The sequence below is a fragment of the Schistocerca nitens genome, chromosome 5, assembly GCF_023898315.1.
Source record: "Schistocerca nitens isolate TAMUIC-IGC-003100 chromosome 5, iqSchNite1.1, whole genome shotgun sequence".
NCBI classification, from domain to species: Eukaryota; Metazoa; Arthropoda; class Insecta; order Orthoptera; family Acrididae; genus Schistocerca; species Schistocerca nitens.
In genome coordinates, this window is record NC_064618.1 from 581,150,771 (window position 1) to 581,174,775 (window position 24,005).

Below are 24,005 nucleotides of genomic sequence, written 5' to 3' on the forward strand. Positions count from 1 at the left end.
CCTTAGGTTAGTTAGGTTTAAGTAGTTCTAAGTTCTAGGGGACTGATGACCACAGCAGTTGAGTCCCATCGTGCTGAGAGCCATTTGAACCATTCTTTTGTTAATTTTAAAAAATTTCTTTTTTTCCTTTCAGGTAAAGCAGATGAAGATGCGAAATTTGTTCATTTTGTGCTACTGAAAAAATTCTCGAAGAATAAGCTCAAGTCTTTGTGTAAGGATATTGAAGAAATTCCAGAACTTCTGGAAAAGATTTCAGTTGATGTTCGCCAGATGGTTGCATTTCTATATGAATTCCAAAAAGTCCATTTACTATATAATATGGAAATGTTTGGCACAAGGTAAGATGTACTATCACTTGGAGGATTGTGACTTCATTACTGAAATGCTGTGTGGGAAAACAAAGAGTAACAGCTTCATTTTTCCTATAGTGCCTATTATTAAAGCAGTGAGTGCTTTACATTTGTAAAATGAAAAGGAAAAGAAAATCTGCCTTTAATCACAAATTATGTTTTCTCTCTCTCATTGAACCTGTTACTCAAGTACAGTTCACTTTGATGATGAAATACATAATTGCATCTAAGATAAATATTTATGCAAATTCTGTTCTGAATTGTACAGACTGTAAGTCTAGACAATTTACTTTGTAAAAACCACAGATTTTGCACAGTATACCTGTTTTTCTGTCACATGGTAATATTTTGAATACCTGTATACGTTATGACAATACAAACATCTCACAAAATAGTTAACATTTATAGCAATATTCAGCACACAAGTCACGTGGAAAAATACAGTGTGTGTGTGTGTGTGTGTGTGTGTGTGTGTGTGTGTGTGTGTTTTGTATGTTGACACACACACACACACACACACACACACACAGGTGAGCCTGAACACGAACAACATTTAGAAGGCAGTTCAGAAATATTTTCAGGGTATTATGGTGAAAGTAACTAATGGCTTCATGTGGTTTGTTGCAGTGTGAAAAGGCCTGTAAATGATAAAAGTATTTCTGTAACTGATAAGAGGATTCCGTTTCTTGTAGGCACCTAAGTAGCGATCCCAAAGTACCGTGGTGTGGTTGCTGTCACTGTGGGAACAGCTTAGTATAGTGTTGTGCCACTCTTAAAGTGCATGCAGTGTACCAATATAAGAGGTTCATGTTGGCCAAGCCTTTGTGAGTAAACCTACCTGTAAAATATATATCAATAGTGGTACAATGTTGGATGTTGTCGTTCGCCGTAAAGGTAATAGCACATTAGGACATGCCGTATATCGAAAACCAACAGACACAAATCTATATCTACATGCCAGTAGCCGCCATCACCCTTCACAGACCATAGGTGTCCATACGACCTTAATGCATAGGCCGCACTGTATATCCAATAAAGATAATATGCAAGAAGAGCTCACATACCTCAGGAGCATTTTTAAAGTGAATGTATTTTCTCCGCAGCAAATTTGTTGAGCATTCAGTGTAAAACCTAGAATGCAGGCATGTGATGGGGAAGAAGGTAGTAATTCCTGCAGATCAAATGCATTTTTGCCTTATGTGGGTGCTCTTTCCTCGAAGATAGGTCGTATTCTTGAGAAACACTGTGATAAGGTGATCTTCCGGCCACCGACGAAGATTGCTGCTTTGCTCGGCTGTGTAAAGGATGATTTACTGCTTTGTAAAGCGAGTGTGTATCAGATTCCTTGCGGAAATTGTGAGAAGTCATACATAGGTCAAACAACTCGCACCATTCATGAGAGATGTATGGCGCATCGAAGATACACACGCTTATCACAGCCAGACATGTCAGCTGTGGCCGAACATTGTATTGATACAGGGCATTCCATGAATTACAGTGATGTGAAGATTTTAACATACACCTCTTCCTTTTGGGATTCTGTCTTCAAGGAAGCTATAGAGATTAGATTAGCTAATAATTTAATAAATAGAGATAATGGTTATAATTTGGACAAAGCATGGAATCCGGCTTTTGACGTAATTAAACTGCAGAGAAGTCGTCATGGTGTCACTACCACCGAACATACATCGATAAGCGAATCGAATGTCAGTACACCTTCGCCACAAGACGGCGCTTGTGTAAGCATATTTCCTTGCCGAAGAGAAGCGTCTGTGACCCTCGTGTACTGCCGCGGTGGAGCATATAAGACCGCACTTTGCATCTTGTTGTCGGTCTTGTGACTCACTCTGAGGATGGCCGAACGATACGTGGCCGAAATATCAGTGGAGGAAGTTTTATTTGCATGGCTGCATGCCCGAAATTTAATGGACAATACTAGTACAAGTCCTTTTTTTTTTCCATTTTGAGATACTCAGCCCTAAAGTTAAATGACTGCTGAAAATCTGCAGTTGAGATACTAGAAATATTCAAGTATATGACTTGTTATTAGAGCTGAACCTTTCTTTCTATTTGTTTGGATCATTAATTAGAGCAGCATCATAGGCAGAAAAGTGGAGGTAATGGAGCTGTACCACTATTGAAATAAAATAAACTGAACATTGTATATACACTCCTGGAAATGGAAAAAAGAACACATTGACACCGGTGTGTCAGACCCACCATACTTGCTCCGGGCACTGCGAGAGGGCTGTACAAGCAATGATCACACGCATGGCACAGCGGACACACCAGGAACCGCGGTGTTGGCCGTCGAATGGCGCTAGCTGCGCAGCATTTGTGCACCGCCGCCGTCAGTGTCAGCCAGTTTTCCGTGGCATACGGAGCTCCATCGCAGTCTTTAACACTGGTAGCATGCCGCGACAGCGTGGACGTGAACCGTATGTGCAGTTGACGGACTTTGAGCGAGGGCGTATAGTGGGCATGCGGGAGGCTGGGTGGACGTACCGCCGAATTGCTCAACACGTGGGGTGTGAGGTCTCCACAGTACATCGATGTTGTCGCCAGTGGTCGGCGGAAGGTGCACGTGCTCGTCAACCTGGGACCGGACCGCAGCGACGCACGGATGCACGCCAAGACCGTAGGATCCTACGCAGTGCCGTAGGGGACCGCACCGCCACTTCCCAGCAAATTAGGGACACTGTTGCTCCTGGGGTATCGGCGAGGACCATTCGCAACCGTCTCCATGAAGCTGGGCTACGGTCCCGCACACCGTTAGGCCGTCTTCCGCTCACGCCCCAACATCGTGCAGCCCGCCTCCAGTGGTGTCGCGACAGGCGTGAATGGAGGGACGAAAGGAGACGTGTCGTCTTCAGCGATGAGAGTCGCTTCTGCCTTGATGCCAATGATGGTCGTATGCGTGTTTGGCGCCGTGCAGGTGAGCGCCACAATCAGGACTGCATACGACCGAGGCACACAGGGCCAACACCCGGCATCATGGTGTGGGGAGCGATCTCCTACACTGGCCGTACACCACTGGTGATCGTCGGGGGGACACTGAATAGTGCACAGTACATCCAAACCGTCATCGAACCCACCGTTCTACCATTCCTAGACCGGCAAGGGAACTTGCTGTTCCAACAGGACAATGCACGTCCGCATGTATCCCGTGCCACCCAACGTGCTCTAGAAGGTGTAAGTCAACTACCCTGGCCAGCAAGATCTCCGGATTTGTCCCCCATTGAGCATGTTTGGGACTGGATGAAGCGTCGTCTCACGCGGTCTGCACGTCCAGCACGAACGCTGGTCCAACTGAGGCGCCAGGTGGAAATGGCATGGCAAGCCGTTCCACAGGACTACATCCAGCATCTCTACGATCATCTCCATGGGAGAATAGCAGCCTGCATTGCTGCGAAAGGTGGATATACACTGTACTAGTGCCGACATTGTGCATGCTCTGTTGCCTGTGTCTATGTGCCTGTGGTTCTGTCAGTGTGATCATGTGATGTATCTGACCCCAGGAATGTGTCAATAAAGTTTCCCCTTCCTGGGACAATGAATTCACGGTGTTCTTATTTCAATTTCCAGGAGTGTAAATCTGTTAGTTCTTTTATTGCAAGTAATTTTTATTACAGTTTTAATGTACGCTTTCTTATTAAATTTACATGTATGATTGAACTACACAGTCAGTTATGTTTCAGGTCAACTGATTTCTGTAAAACTAAGGATTACATTCTTCTTCTTCTTCTTCTTCTTCTTCTTCGTCTTCTTCTTCATGTTCCAGACCTCTGTCTTCTGTTTGTAGAGCAAGGAAATGACTGTGTTTGATAGGTGGATTATAAGGGAGCAAATCAAGCATATAGTGCTTTTTCTTTTTCAGCACTTTTCTCATGTGAGGGTAAAGTTGTGAAACTGCAATAGTACTATATGTGTGCGATCTCCCTCTACCGTGTTTGGGAGCAAAGTTGAGGACATGGAAGTCAATGTCATATCATTCAGTGTTTCCTTGTAGAGCATTTTGTATGGCTTCTGCCGCTCAAAACGCATCCATTTTATTTTCAGTCACTTACATTGAACATACTCCTCATTGTGCTTCCTTCTTACCACTGCATTTTGTAACTGTTTCCATGCTAAAAAGTCAGAATGCTTCATTTCTGTGCATGCAAATCTATCTTTTCTGCCAATTTTCCTAATTGTTTGAACAATATCATCTGGGGAAAACAGAAACTCTTTCTTATTTAATTGTTTTTCTGTCTGGGCAAAATCTCTGTCATATGGCAGGTATGAGTGATCTGGGAACAGGAACATTAAATCTACATCTACATCCATACTCCGCAAGCCACCTGACGGTGTGTGGCGGAGGGTACCTTGAGTACCTCTATCGGTTCTCTCTTCTATTCCAGTCTCGTATTGTTCGTGGAAAGGAGGATTGTCGGTATGCCTCTGTGTGGGCTCTAATGTCTCTGATTTTATCCTCATGGTCTCTTCGCGAGATATATGTAGGAGGGAGCAATATACTGCTTGACTCCTCGGTGAAGGTATGTTCTCGAAACTTCAACAAAAGCCCGTACCGAGCTACTGAGAGTCTCTCTTGCAGAGCCTTCCACTGGAGTTTATCTATCATCTCTGTAACGCTTTCGCGATAACTAAATGATCCTGTAACGAAGCAAGCTGCTCTCCGTTGGATCTTCTCTATCTCTTCTATCAATCCTACCTGGTACGGATCCCACACTGCTGAGCAGTATTCAAGCAGTGGGCGAACAAGCGTAGTGTAACCTACTTCCTTCGTTTTCGGATTGCATTTCCATAGGATTCTTCCAATGAACCTCAGTCTGGCATCTGCTTTACCGACAATCAACTTTATATGATCATTCCATTTTAAATCACTCCTAATGCGTACTCCCAGATAATTTATGGAATTAACTGCTTCCTGTTGCTGACCTGCTATATTGTAGCTAAATGCTAAGGGATCTTTCTTTCTGTATATTCGCAGCACATTACACTTGTCTACATTGAGATTCAATTGCCATTCCCTGCACCATGCGTCAATTCGCTGCAGATCTTCCTGCATTTCAGTACAATTTTCCATTGTTACAACCTCTCGATATACCACAGCATCATCCGCAAAAAGCCTCAGTGAACTTCCAATGTCATCCACAAGGTCATTTATGTATACTGTGAATAGCAATGGTCCTACGACACTCCCCTGCGGCACAACTGAAATCACTCTTACTTCGGAAGACTTCTCTCTATTGAGAATGACATGCTGCGTTCTGTTATCTAGGAACTCTTCAATCCAATCACACAATTGGTCTGATAGTCCATATGCTCTTACTTTGTTCATTAAACGACTGTGGGGAACTGTATAAAAGGCCTTGCGGAAGTCAAGAAACCTTGCATCTACCTAGGAATCAATCATGTTGACATGAAATTGAGGAGATTGTGTCACTTTTATTAGTGTTAGGGCAATGTTTATGTTCCTGTTTTGCCCACCACATGTGTCAGTGTACGCAACTGCCTATTTTTGAGAAGTGACACACTTTTCATTATGTTTTAATAAACAGGTACCAATTTCATGTGAACTTGAACAAGATGTTCCGTCCCAAAAATACATATGGATTTTGCTGTCAGTGAAATTGTGGCATCCAAAATTATATAGCTGCATGTTTCTTATGTAGTATGATATTGATGTTGTCAGTTTAGGAAATGCAAGTGATTTTTGCAGGTCAAAGGTAAACACAAACATCTGGGAATCTGCCTCTTTACTACATGCTTTGTCTGTAGCCATTGCTGTTCTTGCAGCTTCAGCCCTCCTAAGGTGAAGCTCCTTTTCAGTTTGAAGCTTTCTTTTTTCTTCTGCATTGGTAGCAGCATCCATTTCAAAGCTCAATTTGTCACAAAAAGAGCAAGTGTCTTTGCGTGGTGGTCGAAAGGACAGGTTGAAGTCTTTGTTAAAGATTTTTCGATAGATGTGCTCCCCCACAATTTCTTTATTCTGAGATATGCATTTATCTTTGTACAAATCGTACATTTTGGCCACCCACAGCTCAGGATTTAAAAACCTTTTGTGGGGATTATCTTTCCTTGCATAATGTCTCTCGGAAACTGGAAAGCTTTTTGATGTGTTCCTTTATATCATTGATCAGACCTTCTGGCACAGAGAATTTGTTCCGATGTTTGCCTCTTCCATCAAGGTGAGGTCTACCTTCTTCCTTGCTTTTTGTTAAAAGCCTACAGGCTTGTCCATTAGAATCTCAAAAGTATTCAAGAAAACTTCTTTCAGACTATTGCACAGTTTCCGTTCACATGTAATCGATATTCATAAATACAGTTTTTCTGAGATCCAGAGTCATTTCTTGGTCATCGGCAGTTAACTGAATGATATGTGCATAAACCATTCAGATAACTATTTTGGTGATTAATATTACCCATAGCCCTGAAATTATCGAATGACATCTTCCTCTCATCCTCTGAAATTTTGTTGAAACATTTATGTGCACACCTTCAGTCCACATTGCGAAATGTTTTTGGAGGAATTATTTTACCAGTTGCTGTGATGTATAACTCCCCAGTGTCCCTTTTTTCCTTTCGAATATGCTTTTCAAATGTGTCCGTTTTCCATGTACCCATCTTGTTTTGAGTACACTTCCTTTTTGTCTGCATATTTGCGCCTGCACCGTTCACACAGGCATCAGTAACAGTGTCTCCTGTTTCGTCATTTTTTGCACTTTCATTGGAAGTTTCATCGTCATCGCTACTGGTATCCGGATAGAAAGTAACACAAGTTATGATTTATAGAGCACCAGATGATTGAAAACATATGTATATGTGAAATACATTAAGATGGACACCCTCATTTTCCATTGTTATTGTCAACATAACCTTCATTCTTGCATATTCCTTTTTTGGAACAATATGTCTATAATGCTGAGAGAAAAGTATGTAAATTCTTTTTATCAGCAATCGTTTGAAAATCTGGATCATCAGTTGTATCACAGTCACTTGATAATGCTCCTGAATCCATCATCTTCGCAAGAAATAGCAACACGCTGCAATGCACAAAAGCACACAGACTTGTACCACTACTGAAATAAATTCTTGCTTGCTTTCTCTAATACGTCAGCATTGAGGTGCACTCTGTTGGCAGTAGGGCGAAGCTGGAGCTGTCCCACTATGCAAATAAATTATAAACGACTTGTGAGAGTACGCATGTGAGGATAACTCTTTCTTTTTAAAGTGGACTTGTACCACTATTGAAATAAGTCCTTCACACACACACACACACACACACACACACACACACACACAAACAAACACACACCAAAAAATGTTTTGCGTCACCTCGGTTCCCAGAACTCCTGAAGATAGACATTGACTGTGGATATTGTATCAAGGGCACAGTCCCTTTGACTGTTCACAGATGTCACTAAACCCGCCTAAAGATGTAAACAACCATGCATTAGCAGCGCCTGTTAGGCGGAGGGAGTCCGACAGCTGATCAGTTCCAGTCATTCCACCAGGAAGGAGGTACACGGCTTGTGTTGTCTGTAGTTCAACCATGGCAGACAGTCAATATTGCAGTTTGATCACATCCGCGTTGTTACTGTGTGCCAGGAAGGGCTGTCAACAAGGGAAGCGTCCAGGTGTCTCGGAGTGAACCAAAAAGATGTTGTTCGGACATGGAGGAGATACAGAGAGACAGGAACTGTTGATGACGTGCCTTGCTGAGGCCACCCAAGAGCTACTACTGCAGAGGATGACCCCTACCTATGGATTATAGCTCAGAGGAATCCTTACAGCAATGCCATCATGTTGAATAATGCTTTTTGTGCAGCCACAGGATATCGTGTTACAACTCACACTGTGCGCAGTAGGCTGCATGATGAGCAACTTCACTCCCAGCGTCCATGGCGAGGTCCATCTTTGCAACCATGACTCCATACAGCGCAGTACAGATGGACCCATGAGCAATAAAAAGGGCACAAATGATGATTATGTTGATCTCTATTTCAATTTTCTGTACAGGTTGCGGAACCTTTGGAACCTAGGTGATGCAAAACTTTTTTTGATGTGTGTATGTATGCTTCAGCAGCTGGTGTCCATCTCATTAAAATCCTTCAGAGTGTAGTGCTTTGTAACATATTAAAATCTTAAAAAACTAAAATAACTGAGATTTCGGACTTGTTGCAGTGACCTGCTCTGAGGCATAGACTAATTTAGTTAGGGAGTAAGTGTATAAACATATTAACATCTGATGACAGTATTATCAAAATGATTTTAAGTGCGCGCATCCATGTCCGCCTAACAAGTACTCATGGGTCATGTAACTCTATAGGCTTCCCACACGCTCTATAGTGTCAATCTGTTCTGCTGCCCCAGTCAAACATTGCTTGTGATCTGCTATATGAGTGTAACAGACCTTCTGGTTTCCCCAGTGTAGCCAAACCACACTAACAGTGTATCTCATATACAGCAGCTGTTTTGAGGACTTTTACTGCATCTTTAGTGAAACCTAGTGTATGTTTGAGCTTGCAGCCACACTGGACAATTGGTTTTAAGCCTCCTCAGGGGAACTTGGTAGGTGACATTGTTGACATAAGGTAAATGCACCACTGTGAACTGTTCTTTTGTTTCCTTTTCAGTGTGTATCTTCTTACTGAACTTCATAGCTCTTATTATTGTACTGTTGTATCCATTGGCTTGGGATGGTATTATGCAGCTGTTTAAATTCTTACTTGATGTAGTTTTTATTGTTGATTGCTTGGTTTGGGCAGTCATTGTGTGTATGACAGAACAGTTCTCAGATGGATGATCATACAGTTCAGCTTGTAGGCACAGTTTATTTCCAGTAGACTTGTCACACTTTGCTGTTGGGAGTTTTCTTGACCTCCACATCCGGGAACAGAAACACACTATTACTTTCTTGTTTTGCTATGATCTGTATGTATGTTCTTATAAGGGCTGTTAATACGGAAGTTGTGCAGCTCTGCTTCTCTATGTGACCAAATTATGTCGTCATGTACTTAATGCAGCTGACAGCATGAACAGAACTTAAAGCAGTTTGCTGAAAGATTTTAATGAATTTTTCTGCTACTGTCAGGAAAGAATTGTCAGACGAAGAAATCTGACAAACTTACAGGGAAGAGACACAGTAGGTGGACAGGTTTGGATACATTTTAAACTGTTGCCACAGATCATCAGTAAATAAGTAACAGTTATACTGTTCAAAGGGCTAACATTTTGTGGTGTGCCTTCAAAGGATCCCTGTGGAAGAAATTATTCAGTCTGTTGGAGTGGCACTCCATCAGGCCACAGAAGTTAAAGTTGAAAAGATAAAAATGAGAAAGAGAATCCTACAAAGAACAAAGAAAGAGCTGCCATAGGAGAACTTAAAATAAGTGAGGGCATTGTGGTACTGCAAGTGGATAAATGAAATGCCATGGTTGTAATGGACATTATGCAGTATGAATCAAAAATTGTAGATATGTCGAGTGATCCCATTTACAAATAATTAAAAGTGATTCAATGGCAAAGATTATTAAGAAGATGCAATCCTTAACCAGATCCATCAGGATTTGATCCTAACACAGCTAGGGTACTCATTACCAGAGTCCTGGTAATCATATTCAAATTCACTTTGTTCAGCTTATACAGGAACAGGTCATACATCAAACTGACATATTGGTCAGCTTTGGTATAAAGTCTCTCTTCACAAAAACACCAATAGAATGAGCCATTAGCTTCATTCAGGAATAAATATCATTGTGACCTAGTGTGTTTATGTTTGCCATCAACCTGTATCATCTGAAATTATATGTACTACACTGAAGAGCCAAAAAAACTCGTACACTTGCCTAATGTCATGTAGGGCTCCCACGAGCACCAGAAATGCCACAACACGATGTGGCATGGACTCGACTAATGTCTGAAGTAGTGCTAGAGGGAACTGGATGTGTATGGTCTTGCATCATCTTGCTGGAATTGCCCAAGCCCGTCGGAATGCACAATGGACATGAATGGAGGCAGGTGATCAGACAGGATGCATACGTACATGTCACCTGTCAGAGTCGTATCTAGACGTATGAGTGGTCCCATATCACTCCAACTGCACATGCCCCACACCATCACACAGCCTCCGCCATCTTGAACAGTCCACTGATGACATGAAGGGTCCATGGATTCATGAGGTGGTCTCCATACCCATATATGTCCATCTGCTCGATACAATTTGAAATGAGACTCGTCCAACCAGGCAACGTGTTTCCAGTCATCAACAGTCCAACATTGGCGTCAACAAGCCCAGCCAAGGTGTAAAGCTTTGTGTTGTGCAGCCATCAAGGATACATGAGTCCGAAAGCCCATATTGATGATGTTTCAGTGATTGGTTTGCACGCTGATAGTTGTTGGTGACCCAGCATTGAAATCTGTAGCAATTAGCAGAAGGGTCGAATGACTATCTTTAGTCATAATTGGTCCCGTTTTTGCAGGATCTCTTTCCAGCCACAGCGATGTCGGAGACTTGATGTTTTACTGGATTCCTGATATTCAAAGTACACTCGTGAAACGGTCATATAGGAAAATCCCCACTTGATCGCTACTTCTGAGATGCTGCGTCCCATCGCTCATGCGCTGACTGTAACACCACGTCAGACTCACTTAAATCTTGATAACCTCCCATTGTAGCGGCAGTAACTGATCTAACAACTGCTCCAGACACTTGTTGTCTTACATAGGCATTTCCGACCGCCGTGCTGTATTCTGCCTGTTCACATATCTCTGTATTTGAATATGCATGCCTACACCAGTTTCTTTGGTGCTTCAGTGTATGAACAAATGAAAAGAGTGGTAAGCCGGGGAGTGGGTGCGTAAGTATATTGCGTTTCTAATCACCAACATCAAATTTCTTAGGTTTTATTGGTTGGTGGTGAGAGAGGATATACGGCAGCCTACTTTTGTTTTCAAGGCTTACTGGTAATTTTAGCCTACTAATCAGTGACAAACTTCTGGGGGCCGTGTTTACTGAGCATTGAGGAGAACCAAGATATCAGACGTCAGTATGTATCCGTTCTTCAATATCAGTTGACATGTTCATTCAAGCAATTTAAGCAAAGCACATTAAGCACTGTGTGCCTCTGTCTACACTATTGTCTGTGTTACACATGGGTAACACATTCACCATGTGACTCCATGGAGAAGCAGCCTGCTTAAGAAAATCAAGTTCATGGTAGAAAAAGAAAGTAATGGCATGTTTCCATTACTGAAGGTAAATTGCTGTAAAACCCCCAGTGGCAAAGCAGGTAACATCTACCGTAAACCAGCCCACGCCAGCTTGTACCTACATGCTTGATCTAACCATCATTCAGCCCAAAAGTTTTCTGTGCTACACATCCTGACCACCCAAGTCCACTGATTGGCAATACAAACAATGTCAGACAAGAATCTAAAGAGCTGCGTAATACCTCTAGACCACCTGTTACAACAGTGAGACGATGAGAAGAGATGCAGTGTTCAATAAGAATTAGACGGTGATAATGAAACAAAAGAACAGCTCATGGTGATGCACTTTCCTTTCGTGAAGGGCGCAGTGTACCAAGTAGGTTAGGTACTTCACCGAAGAACTTCAAACCAGTTTTCAGGAGGGCTACAAGATTCAGAATTTGGTAGGTTTTTATAAGGATGCAGTAAAAGCCCTCGACACTGCAAGTGTGTGCAAGATACAATATAAGTGTACTGCCGTGTACGGTGGGAAAACGACCTGTTAATGCTCACGGCATATTATGGGTATTTTCAAGTGGAGCAGGGAAAACCGGAAGACCTGTTAATGCTCATGGCATATTATGGGATATTTTCGAGTGGAGCAGTAGAACAGATCAGCACTATCAGAATACCATTTCAAGCGTGGGCAGCCTATTAAGTGTCAGGAAGCATGAGAACTTGCAATACAGCCATGGACATGAATATGCCTAATATTTATTTAATTTATTTATTTAAATTATTTAACCTGATCTGATTAGAGCCATCAGGCCCTCTCTTACGTTAGCAGGGTTTTACACATACAGTAACTTTCCTGCATCATAGTTACCTAATAAATAACAATTTTAATATGACAGATAGTGTTAAAAGCATTTGAGTGTCTATAGTGACAATGTGAGTAAGTAATAATAATGACAATAGTGATAGTGGAAGATATGAAAAGAATTTATAAGTGTAAAAAATAGATATTTTCTAATACTGTGAGTTCTGGGAAAAGGAAATTTAAGGAGACTGCACTAGCTAAGAATTGTGGGAAATGATGAAACTCTGGTTGGAAGAAGAATGTACAAGGGTAACCAGTGTGTACAGGGACAGTGATAATCATTATTGTTGCTTTAGGGTCAGTCCATGTGAAATCGTCAGTAGTCTGATTCTTCACATCTCATATTTTGACAATTTCTTGTACATTTATAGTAGTACAAGATAACCCCCCTTTTATGTTCCCAGAATGAACGTTTTCCCTCCGTTATGGCATTTTTTATCACCCTCTTCAAATTTCCTATGTTCACAATGTTAATTTGCACCTGTTTTTTCGTTATCATATCAGTAATTTTCCCGTGATTTACATTTTATGAAACAATGTTCGTCAAGGAAAAAAACTGGCGTGATTGACATAAAGTGACACAGGCACTGGGTTTGCCTTCAAGTAGTGTTTACATACGTTACATGGTTAACTTTCTTGACACCACGGTGCTCCACTCAGCAAATCTTAAGCCTTGATTTGTATCTTGCCGCTCCCAACTACAATTCAGCGTGGTGCCTGATGGGAGTAACTGTTTCGATAGAAGCCAGAAGAACGTGCAACTTCTGAGGAACATTCATTTGTTTCGATTCAATACCAACTTTATCTGTCAGTATTGTGTGCTAAAATAAGTAGTACCCTTACTTTATTGTATCCAAATCGTTTCGGGATTAACTTAATGTTTCCGAAAAAAGTAAATCGTTTGTGATTGGCAAATCTGAAAACACCACAGTGTTTTAAAAACATAAAAACACTACCAACACTCTACATTGCCGACAAAAGAGCGTAGATGACATTGTAATTATTTGAGAAGCAATTTCATTGTCTTGATGCAAGAATGGATACTCCCAACAGGAAAATTCCAGAAATATGCGTCTATGTAATGTGCAATTAGAGTTTCTGCCACCAAACGGCAGAAGCAAATTACAGCCTTTGGATTTGGGTATCATCCATGGCTTTGAAACATACTATAGGGAGGCAATTGTGCAAAAGACATTAACTTTGATGTAAGTTGTCAATTTTAGATGCTTTGCATTATATTGCGAAGCCATGGACAGAGTTACGGTGGCCACAATCTCCAATTGCTTCCAAAAAGCAGGATTCATCAAAGCCGATGATGGAAATGGATCTGATGCACCAGGCATGTGTTTTAGTGACAATGGTGAAAAACTGCTTGCTTCATGGCGTGAAAAGCTGCAGCTACAGCATCCGGTTCATGATTTCTTACACATTGATGACGATGTTGTCACTGTGGAAAGTGTTTCTGTTGATAACATAATCGACTTTCACACACACAAAAACACAGAAAGTGACAGTGACAGTGATAGTGATGAGGATAATGAGGTTCCCTCATTTGCAGTTGTTAATGCAGCAGTGGAAACAATTAAAAATGTGTTTCAGCTGCAGATGTTAATGACAAAGTTTTGCATTGTGTTTACAAACTCGAAAACCACATCAAAAAAATTCATTATACTAAATTAAAACAACCCACAATTTTTGATTTTTTTTGCCAAAAAGTAGTAACTACTGTACCCATTTGTTCATGTCACGTTTATAGACCAACCAAATCAAAGGTCAGTATAATAAATATAAATGGCATATTAATGTTTTGCAATTTTGTAGTATGGTTTCCTTCCCTGTAATCTTGGCTGTGGATACAGACCAAGCTCTATCGTAACCCCGATTTCTACGTTGATTTGAAAGTGTCAGTTTGGCTGGGAGCTAACTAAGCCACTAAGTGTGAAATAAAGGCTGCAGTGAGAGATTGATCTGTAGTGTAGTGCCATATTTAATGCACTTTTACAATATTTCATGCACCTATATATACAAAATCAAAAACAGCGAGATGTGACCAGTACTGTATACATCTGCTGACATCACTTTTGCAGGAAAGTTACACTAAAAATTAGAGAGATTTTTAATGCAGTACACACTTGACCTGCACTTTTCATAGGCATCAAGTATAAATACTAAAACTGCCAACTGCAAACATGTAAATCAACATGGCAACCACATGGTTTGTGTTATTTGTAATGTGATTTGTTGTGCTAAAGTGCCGGTGAATGATATGTCACCTGCTAAACATAGCACTAAACTCAGATAACCTTTATTAAATAATAAACATTACCTGATGAGTATTTTGTTGTCTATTATCTACATATTTCATACAAAGCTATGAAAATGGAAAGGGGCCCCATACATAACAAGTAAAACTTTAAAAAGTCATTTCCCACATTTTAAATTTCCCCAAAGTTTATGCCGTTTTTTCCAAGTCCCTTGAAAAGTGTGAAAGCGGAGTTTTACTGTAGTTGTCTGCATGAAAAATCCCAAATTAAAATTTTTTGGACCTTTCATTTTTGTTGCACTTTGGAACCTTAAAATCACCATATCTCCTCGACTTGCGCCATAGGGTGGTGGGGTTTCGGGTTCCGCTGGATAGGTCAGGAGTCCACTACACGCAGCAAGCGGCTACACGGGTAGCAGGGGTTGTGTGGCGGTTTTTTAGGTTAGATGGCCTCGGGCAAGTACAGAAAGGGCAACAGCCTCAAAGGGTGCGGGGCAAAGTCAGGACATGCAGGGACCAAGCAGCAATCGGTATTGTAATTGTAAACTGCCGAAGCTGCATTGGTAAAGTACCAGAACTTCAAGCGCTGATAGAAAGCACCGAAGCTGAAATTGTTATAGGTACAGAAAGCTGGCTGAAGCCGGAGATAAATTCAGCTGAAATTTTTACAAAGGCACAGACGGTGTTTAGAAAGGATAGATTGCATGCAACTGGTGGTGGCGTGTTTGTCGCTGTTAGTAGGAGTTTATCCTGTAGTGAAGTAGAAGTGGATAGTTCCTGTGAATTATTATGGGTGGATGTTACACTCAACAACCGAGCTAGGTTAATAATTGGCTCCTTTTACCGACCTCCCGACTCAGCAGCATTAGTGGCAGAACAACTGAGAGAAAATTTGGAATACATTTCACATAAATTTTCTCAGCATATTATAGTCTTAGGTGGAGATTTCAATTTACCAGATATAGCCTGGGACACTCAGATGTTTAGGACGGGTGGTGGAGACAGAGCATCGAGTGACATTATACTGAGTGCACTATCCGAAAATTACCTCGAGCAATTAAACAGAGAACCAACTCGTGGAGATAACATCTTGGACCTACTGATAACAAACAGACCCGAACTTTTCGACTCTGTATGTGCAGAACAGGGAATCAGTGATCATAAGGCCGTTGCAGCATCCCTGAATATGGAAGTTAATAGGAATATAAAAAAAGGGAGGAAGGTTTATCTGTTTAGTAAGAGTAATAGAAGGCAGATTTCAGACTACCTAACAGATCAAAACGAAAATTTCTGTTCCGACACTGACAATGTTGAGTGTTTATGGAAAAAGTTTAAGGCAATTGTAAAATGCGTTTTTAGACAGGTACGTGCCGAGTAAAACTGTGAGGGACGGGAAAAACCCACCGTGGTTCAACAACAAAGTTAGGAAACTACTGCGAAAGCAAAGAGAGCTTCACTCCAAGTTTAAACGCAGCCAAAACCTCTCAGACAAACAGAAGCTAAACGATGTCAAAGTTAGCATAAGGAGGGCTATGTGTGAAGCGTTCAGTGAATTCGAAAGTAAAATTCTATGTACCGGCTTGACAGATAATCCTAGGAAGTTCTGGTCTTACGTTAAATCAGTAAGTGGCTCGAAACAGCATATCCAGACACTCGGGGATGATGATGGCATTGAAACAGAGGATGACACACGTAAAGCTGAAATACTAAACACCTTTTTCCAAAGCTGTTTCACAGAGGAAGACCGCACTGCAGTTCCTTCTCTAACGAAAAAATGGCTGACATCGAAATAAGTGTCCAAGGAATAGAAAAGCAACTGGAATCACTCAACAGAGGAAAGTCCACTGGACCTGACGGGATACCAATTCGATTCTACACAGAGTACGCGAAAGAACTTGGCCCCCCTTCTAACAGCTGTGTACCGCAAGTCTCTGTTCCAAATGATTGGAAAAGAGCACAGGTAGTCCCAGTCTTCAAGAAGGGTCGTCGAGCAGATGCGCAAAACTATAGACCTATATCTCTGACGTCGATCTGTTGTAGAATTTTAGAACATGTTTTTTGCTCGAGTATCATGTCGTTTTTAGAAACCCAGAATCTACTCTGTAGGAATCAACATGGATTCCGGAAACAGCGATCTTGTGAGACCCAACTCGCTTTATTTGTTCATGAGACCCAGAAAATATTAGATGTAGGCTCCCAGGTACATGCTATTTTCCTTGACTTCCGGAAGGCGTTCGATACAGTTCCGCACTGTCGCCTGATAAACAAAGTAAGAGCCTACGGAATATCAGACCAGCTGTGTGGCTGGATTGACGAGTTTTTAGCAAACAGAACACAGCATGTTGTTCTCAATGGAGAGATGTCTAGAGACAAAGTAACCTTTGGCGTGCCACAGGGGAGTGTTATGGGACAATTGCTTTTCACAATATATATAAATGACATAGTAGATAGTGTCGGAAGTTCCATGTGGCTTTTCGCGGATGATGTTGTAGTATACAGAGAAGTTGCAGCATTAGAAAATTGTAGCGAAATGCAGGAAGATCTGCAGCGGATAGGCACTTGGTGCAGGGTGTGGCAACTGACTCTTAACATAGACAGATGTAATATATTGCGAATACATAGAAAGAAGGGTCCTTTATTGTATGATTATATGATAGCGGAACAAACACTGGTAGCAGTTACTGCTGTAAAATATCTGGGAGTATGCGTGCAGAACGATTTGAAGTGGAATGATCATATAAAATTAATTGTTGGTAAGGCGGGTACCAGGTTGAGATTCATTGGGAGAGTGCTTAGAAAATGTAGTCCATCAACAAAGGAGGTGGCTTACAAAACACTCATTCGACCTATACTTGAGTATTGCTCATCAGTGTGGGATCCGTACCAGATCGGGTTGACGGAGGAGATAGAGAAGATCCAAAGAAGAGCGGTGCGTTTCGTCACAGGGTTATTTGATAACCGTGTTAGCGTTACGGATATGTTTAGCAAACTCAAGTGGCAGACTCTGCAAGAGAGGCGCTCTGCATCGCGGTGTAGCTTGCTGTCCAGGTTTCGAGAGGGTGCGTTTCTGGATGAGGTATCGAATATATTGCTTCCCCCTACTTATACCTCCCGAGGAGATCACGAATGTAAAATTAGAGAGATTCGAGCGTGCACGGAGGCTTTCCAGCAGTCATTATTCCCGCGAACCATATGCGACTGGAACAGAAAAGGGAGGTAATGACACTGGCACGTAAAGTGCCCTCCGCCACACATCGTTGGGTGGCTTGCGGAGTATAAATGTAGATGTAGATGTAGACTGTAGTTGTCTGCATGAAAAATCGCAAAGTAAAATTTTTTTATACCTTTCATTTTTGATGCACTTTGAAACCTAAAATCACCATATTTCAAAAACTATTTGGCTTACAGACCTAAAATTTCTACCATATTATTCAGGATGGAATGCAACAATATTATGAAAAGGGAAGTTGCCACTCACCATATTGCGGAGATGCTGAGTCTCAGATAGGCATAACAAAAATACTGTCACAAAATACCTTTCGGTCAGTATGGCCTTCATCAAAAATAGATGACGCACACACACACACACACACACACACACACACACACACACTCACTCACTCACTCACTTACTCTTGCAAATGTTCTCCACAGGAACCTGTTGTGCTTAACATCCCCTTCCTGGTTGGGGCTTTATAATTTTCCATTCCGTACAAGATTGGTTAGGAAAATAATTCTCTTCAGTGCTTTATTTTCATTTTTATTGATTTTATTAATGCAAAATACATTTATTGCAGATAATTTTTGCAGACTGTAGAACACTACTAATGGTCAGTGCCTTGTATTTCAAGACACATCATTATTTTGAGACAATTTGTTGACCAAGTCTCCAACAACTTTTGTCATGTTGTAAAATTCTATGCTCTCAGGCTTTTTCGCATCCATTGTATCATCGTCATTGTGCATTATAGAAAATGCAAGAACAGCTTAGTCTTCGCGAACAGTACGACACAAGAATCTTGTCCTTTTCAAAGTGAAAAACTGAAGATTTTCTGTACTTTGTTTATCTGGAATAAACTCCAAAGGTACTTCACATTTATTTCGGTGAAGTGTTCCCATGTAAGAAAAACCCTTATCTTTTGAGACTTTCAGTAAAACTATACATTGAAAACCAGTTATTGGCTGTTACTTTCCCATTAGTGTCCACAGTTGGTTCCACCATTATGTGGGATATTGTTTTGTTTATAAGGTCCATTGTGATGCGAATCAACATAGGCTTCTAAATTTACTGTGTATGTTGTCTTCTCATCAACTGAAGTGAATGTTTTCAGCTCGTACTTTAGGCTTGCTAGGTATGAACTGCAGAAAAGGACAGTTACCCCTAAACATTAACACGTGTTCATTCACATAGGGTGTATATGTCATGGGAAAAACCCTGGTAATCTTGTAATTTTTCTTTCTTTTAGTTATCGGTTACATTTTTGATTGATATTCCAACAAAGAGTTTTACTCAGCCCACTACTGTTACAATAAAATGTAAATGAGAGAAAAATACCAAAATAAAACTTAAGTAGCAAAGAAACTGTGTGTCATTCACAACAATAAAACAGTGGCAGACAAGCGTCTGCTGACAACAAACTGTGTCAAAGGCTTTAGTATGAAGATATGCAATACTTCGTAACAAGAAACTGCTTTCGATGAGCATGATGTCACAATTTTTTAAGTTAGGTTCATTAGAGTGGTTGCCAGTAGACTCATGTGCAGAGCTGGAGTCGCATATGAGCAGTACCTTCTCCCACTTCTTGTTACTTGACATAGGGCTGTTAGCTGTTTGGGCAGCAGCAGCAAGCAGCCAGATGCTACCCAGAAACATTTTTCTGGTGCGGCCAACCTGCCAGATTTGTGCATGCCCAGATCAGTCTAAGTTATAGACCCATGGTTACCTTTCATGATTTTTCTGTTTCTTCTTCGTTCTCACGTCACATGAAAATTAAACAAATTTCTGTGGCTGGGAGCTACCAAGTGAATTCAATAATTCATTCAAATAATTATGGAAGACTAAAATACATTATTAGTTTCAGTTTTCTGATTTGATTCTATTTCCACATTATTGGCAGTGAAGCATTAATTATCTTGCAGAACAATGAAAGTATTTTTGTCAGTTTGATAAAGAAATTTGGCTCTTATTAATCTTTTGCACAGAGGCAGTTAATGTATTTGATATGAAGTGTTTCATTCCACACTACTGCTTAGTTTCAACTATTCACTGAATTTCATGTGCACATTTTCATCTTCTGACACATATGGCATCATGCCATAATGAAGAACCAAACGTGAGATAATACCGTACTGGTACTCCAAGAAAACTGACGTCCCAAAATCCAGACTGAAAAGCTTAATACCAGTTAGGGACATACTTCAGTGTGAATGTGAACAAATGAATCTGCACATTAAGCCAAATTATGCATTTTAATATGATTTACGGAATTCTGATCCCCTTGGAGTATTCTCTGATGTCTTGTTTGTTTTATGACATAATGTAGTACCTCTTAATCTCATACATACGAACATACGTAAATATTCCCTTGAAGGTGAATAAGCAAACAAATTTGGTCCACAGTATGGAACAAAATGTTTTGTTTCAAATGCATTGACGGATTTAGCAGAATTTTACAAATATGCCTACTACGAAAGACAGTGTTTTTCGATAACAAGGCATGCTTCAGTACTTGTCTAGTACCTCCTCTAGGCTGGACTTTATTTTTTACGTTGTGTTGCTTACATCTTAAATTTACAGAGCACCATTCTTCAGTAAATTATAGACTGGCAGCACACCATGTTTTAGCATGGTGACTCCCCACAAGGCCTTAGAATACAAACTGCCAATTATACAGTTTGTTGGTTTCACAAAAAACCTTGTTAATCTTTTGTACACTTTGAAAAAGTCATGAAAAATTTATTGTTCTTAATTCTAGTGTGTACAAACAAATGCTTTCTTATTTTTGCAAGAAATTTTATTCCTTCTTACTAGCTTTTTGCGGTGCTGTGTGGGTGTAAACTTGAGTGGAAATTGAACTTAAGTGTATTGCAGAGTACAAATAATAATAATAATACATTAAAATCACCACATAGCAAAGTATTAGGGTACTTTAAGATGTAGAGTTTATTTTGAAATGAATATTATCCAAAGGACTACTTTCTTATTTTCCACTCTTTATCTAGATAGGATAAGATAAAACAGTGCCCTGAGTTCAAGAACTCCATATCTCCCTCTGAACAACAGGCCACAGTGCTGCACATGGTCACATGATGCCCCACTACACACAAAATTCCAAACAGAAATGCAACAAAAGCCATACAAGTAGAGCAAACATCAAGCATGGGCTTCCTGTGTCATCATATATGCACATGTCCAGTAAGCCTATTTTCTGGTCCTCTCTGGCAACTACTCATTTCCAATTCACACGAGATTTATTGTTGTAACAGTGCATATAGAGCACATGAAATGAATACCTTTACAAATCAGTAGCACAAGTGTTTCTGAGGTACCAGATATTAACCCACCATGCTGAAACACCCATATTAGTATGTGGTGTAGCCTCCACATGCAGCAATGCAGGTGTGCTGACTCTGGCATCCAATCGATCACACAGATGGCAAATACTGTCCTGGGGTACGTTATATCACACCTGCTCGACCTATTCATGTACTTTTGTTAGTTGATGAGTCATACGAGTCACTTCTTGTCCCATCATTTCCTATACATGCTTGATTGGAGACAAGTCCGTAGAGTGTGCTGGCCTGGGAACTTGCTGCACGTCTTGCAGAGCCTATTTAATTTCAGTGGCAGTGTGCGGTTCAGCATTATTCTGTTAGAGCCAAACACCAGCTTTCTGTTGCAACAAAAGTGAAAAAATGGGTCTAACAACATTCTGCACATACTGAGCACTGGTTAGCATCCCCTCCAGAAACACCCAAGGTGAACGAGAGTTGTAGCTTATTGTACCCCAAACCATAAGGCCTGGGATGGGGCCGGTGTGTTTGGATGACTGATCTGTAAGAGACAGCACCCACCAGGTCTACGTCGGACGCACAAATGACCGTCGCTTGCATGCAGGCAGAATCTACGTTCATTACTGGAGACCATGGAGTGCCATTGCATCTTCAAGTGATCCTCTGATTGCACCAGTCGAACCACGCACGTCGATGCTGTGATCTGAATGGAAGATGGGCTAGAGGTGTGTGTGCCTCTAGTCCCATTGTTAATAACCAATTCTCAATAGTTTGTGTTGACATGTCTGAGCTCACAATGCCTCTTATCTGCACTGTGGTAGCTGCACGATCTGCCACTGCTGCCCTTACAATATGACAATCCTGGCAGGCATCCGTGCTGTGTGGATATCCAGAACCACGGCTGCTGATGTGAGAATGTTCACATGACCACTGGACTAGTCATTCTTTCTCATCCTGTCCGATAAGTCTCCCCTGACACGGGGTTCTGGGTGACTTTTCCGAACAGTACTACTGTTCCTAAACCTCTCAAGTCCTTTTCATTCACCCCTCTTCCTGCCCCGTCAACTCTCCTCTCTTCTCCTGGAAGAAGGGGCCAATGGCTCTGGAAGCTTGCGTAAGTTAAGCAATTGTGTGTGTGTGCGTGTGCGTGCGTGCGCGCGTGCGAGCATGTGCCTGCGTTCTCCTGCCACTGCTTGATGAGTAGATTTGTTTATCTGTTCAGTTACCTGATACTAGCATTGTTGCAACACATTCAACTTATGTGCCAATTCTCCAAAAGGACTATCCAGTCACTTGGGAGGTTCGATTGGCTATAGGAAGTATGAATGTGTCTTCATGCCGTGGTTGCCTGCTTGCTTCACATGTTAGCACCACACTGAGCCTTCTGGCAGTGTGCATTCCCTATTAAAGGGTAAATACAGATGGTGCTATGGTAGCTATGCCGCTATGCTATGTTGGTGAACAACATTGAAAACATTATCAGTACATCTACTATCCCCTAGGTGGCATATGCCATCATTGGATCAAAATCGACATCGTCTTTCCAGGTGTATTATTTTTTTCTGGCAGTATATGTACTGTGGTTCTGTAGACAACAAGTACAGCAAATTAAAGATTACATAAATGAAAATGCTTACTATCTCTTACATTATTTGTATTATGTTATATTGCATAGTTTAGTACAATTTTAAAATGATAAAGTAAAGCATGCTTAATTAGTAATCCAAATTTTCATTTTAACAATATTTTATGAACCAGCCTGCAAACGAAGTGCAGTTGAGATGTAGTTGACAATACGAATAACATTAAAATATAAATTTATTTCAATATGTTCACTTTGGAATACGATTGTGAAATTTGGAACACGCATTAATAAGTAGTGTAAGACTACCGTACTTAAAACAAGTAAATAAAAACAAAACAAAAAAATATAATTTTGAAATTTTCATAATTTTAAAAAGAAATTGAATTGGAAAAATATAGCACATTAATAAGTTTGATAAAGCAACAAGTATTTTTAAAGCCTATAATAAACTGAATAAAATGATGTAAATTTCTGGTCTGTACTGTCAAATACTTTTTGAGATATGGCTATTTCAAAGCGAAATATGGCAAAAATTGCAAAATTTTGGAAAGTTTAAAAATTAATAACTAAAAAACGAACTGTCCAAAAAATCTTTAATTTTTGATTTCACCGTATATATGGCATTAACTATCATCTGAAGATGGAGATTTTATTCAGTTCTCTAATGTACTGCACGAGAGTATTACAGAGTCGGTTTCCTGCTACTGGGAAAGACTTCGAGAAAGCAGCTGAACGATGGAGTGGGTCAGAATGGATTTTGCTCCGTTGGGAATGGGTGTTTCTGCCGTGATGTTCAGGCAAGAATGTTAAAGTCAAGGAGTGATATGAAGGACAATACACATTAATCAAACAGTAGTAGGGAAGACAAAGAGTATGAAGATCTCTGAGTTTGTCTGCACACAGCCAGGATAGCTGTACAAGAGTTGAACATCACAGAAATAATGAACACGTGCATTCATAACTAGTTCCAGGCACTGTGAGCTTTCCTGAGAAATACCTTGCAGAATAACATCACTGTAGTCCATAATTGGAAGTATAAGTGTTTGTACAGATTTATTTTTCAGATCAAAAGGGAAGAGCTTTTTATATTTTTGTAGGGCACGGAGTGATGTTGATGTTTGCATGTTGAAGCTACTTGCACAGTCTAGACTCTTTACTGAAGAGAGAAGTTGATATATGTACCATTTAGGGTTAAAGATGGTATGGATTCCCAGTAATTTA

General features: G+C 40.7%; 1 protein-coding gene across 2 annotated transcripts in view; it reads left to right on the forward strand.

Moving 5' to 3' along the window:
• The window catches only part of LOC126259948 (uncharacterized), a 279,616-nt gene that overhangs the window by 201,721 nt on the left and 53,890 nt on the right, over positions 1 to 24,005 (forward strand). For both annotated transcript variants that reach the window (XM_049957053.1, XM_049957051.1), the window contains exon 10: positions 134 to 338. In XM_049957053.1, the coding sequence (XP_049813010.1) occupies positions 134 to 338 (205 nt within the window). The remainder of the gene's footprint in view (positions 1 to 133; positions 339 to 24,005) is intronic.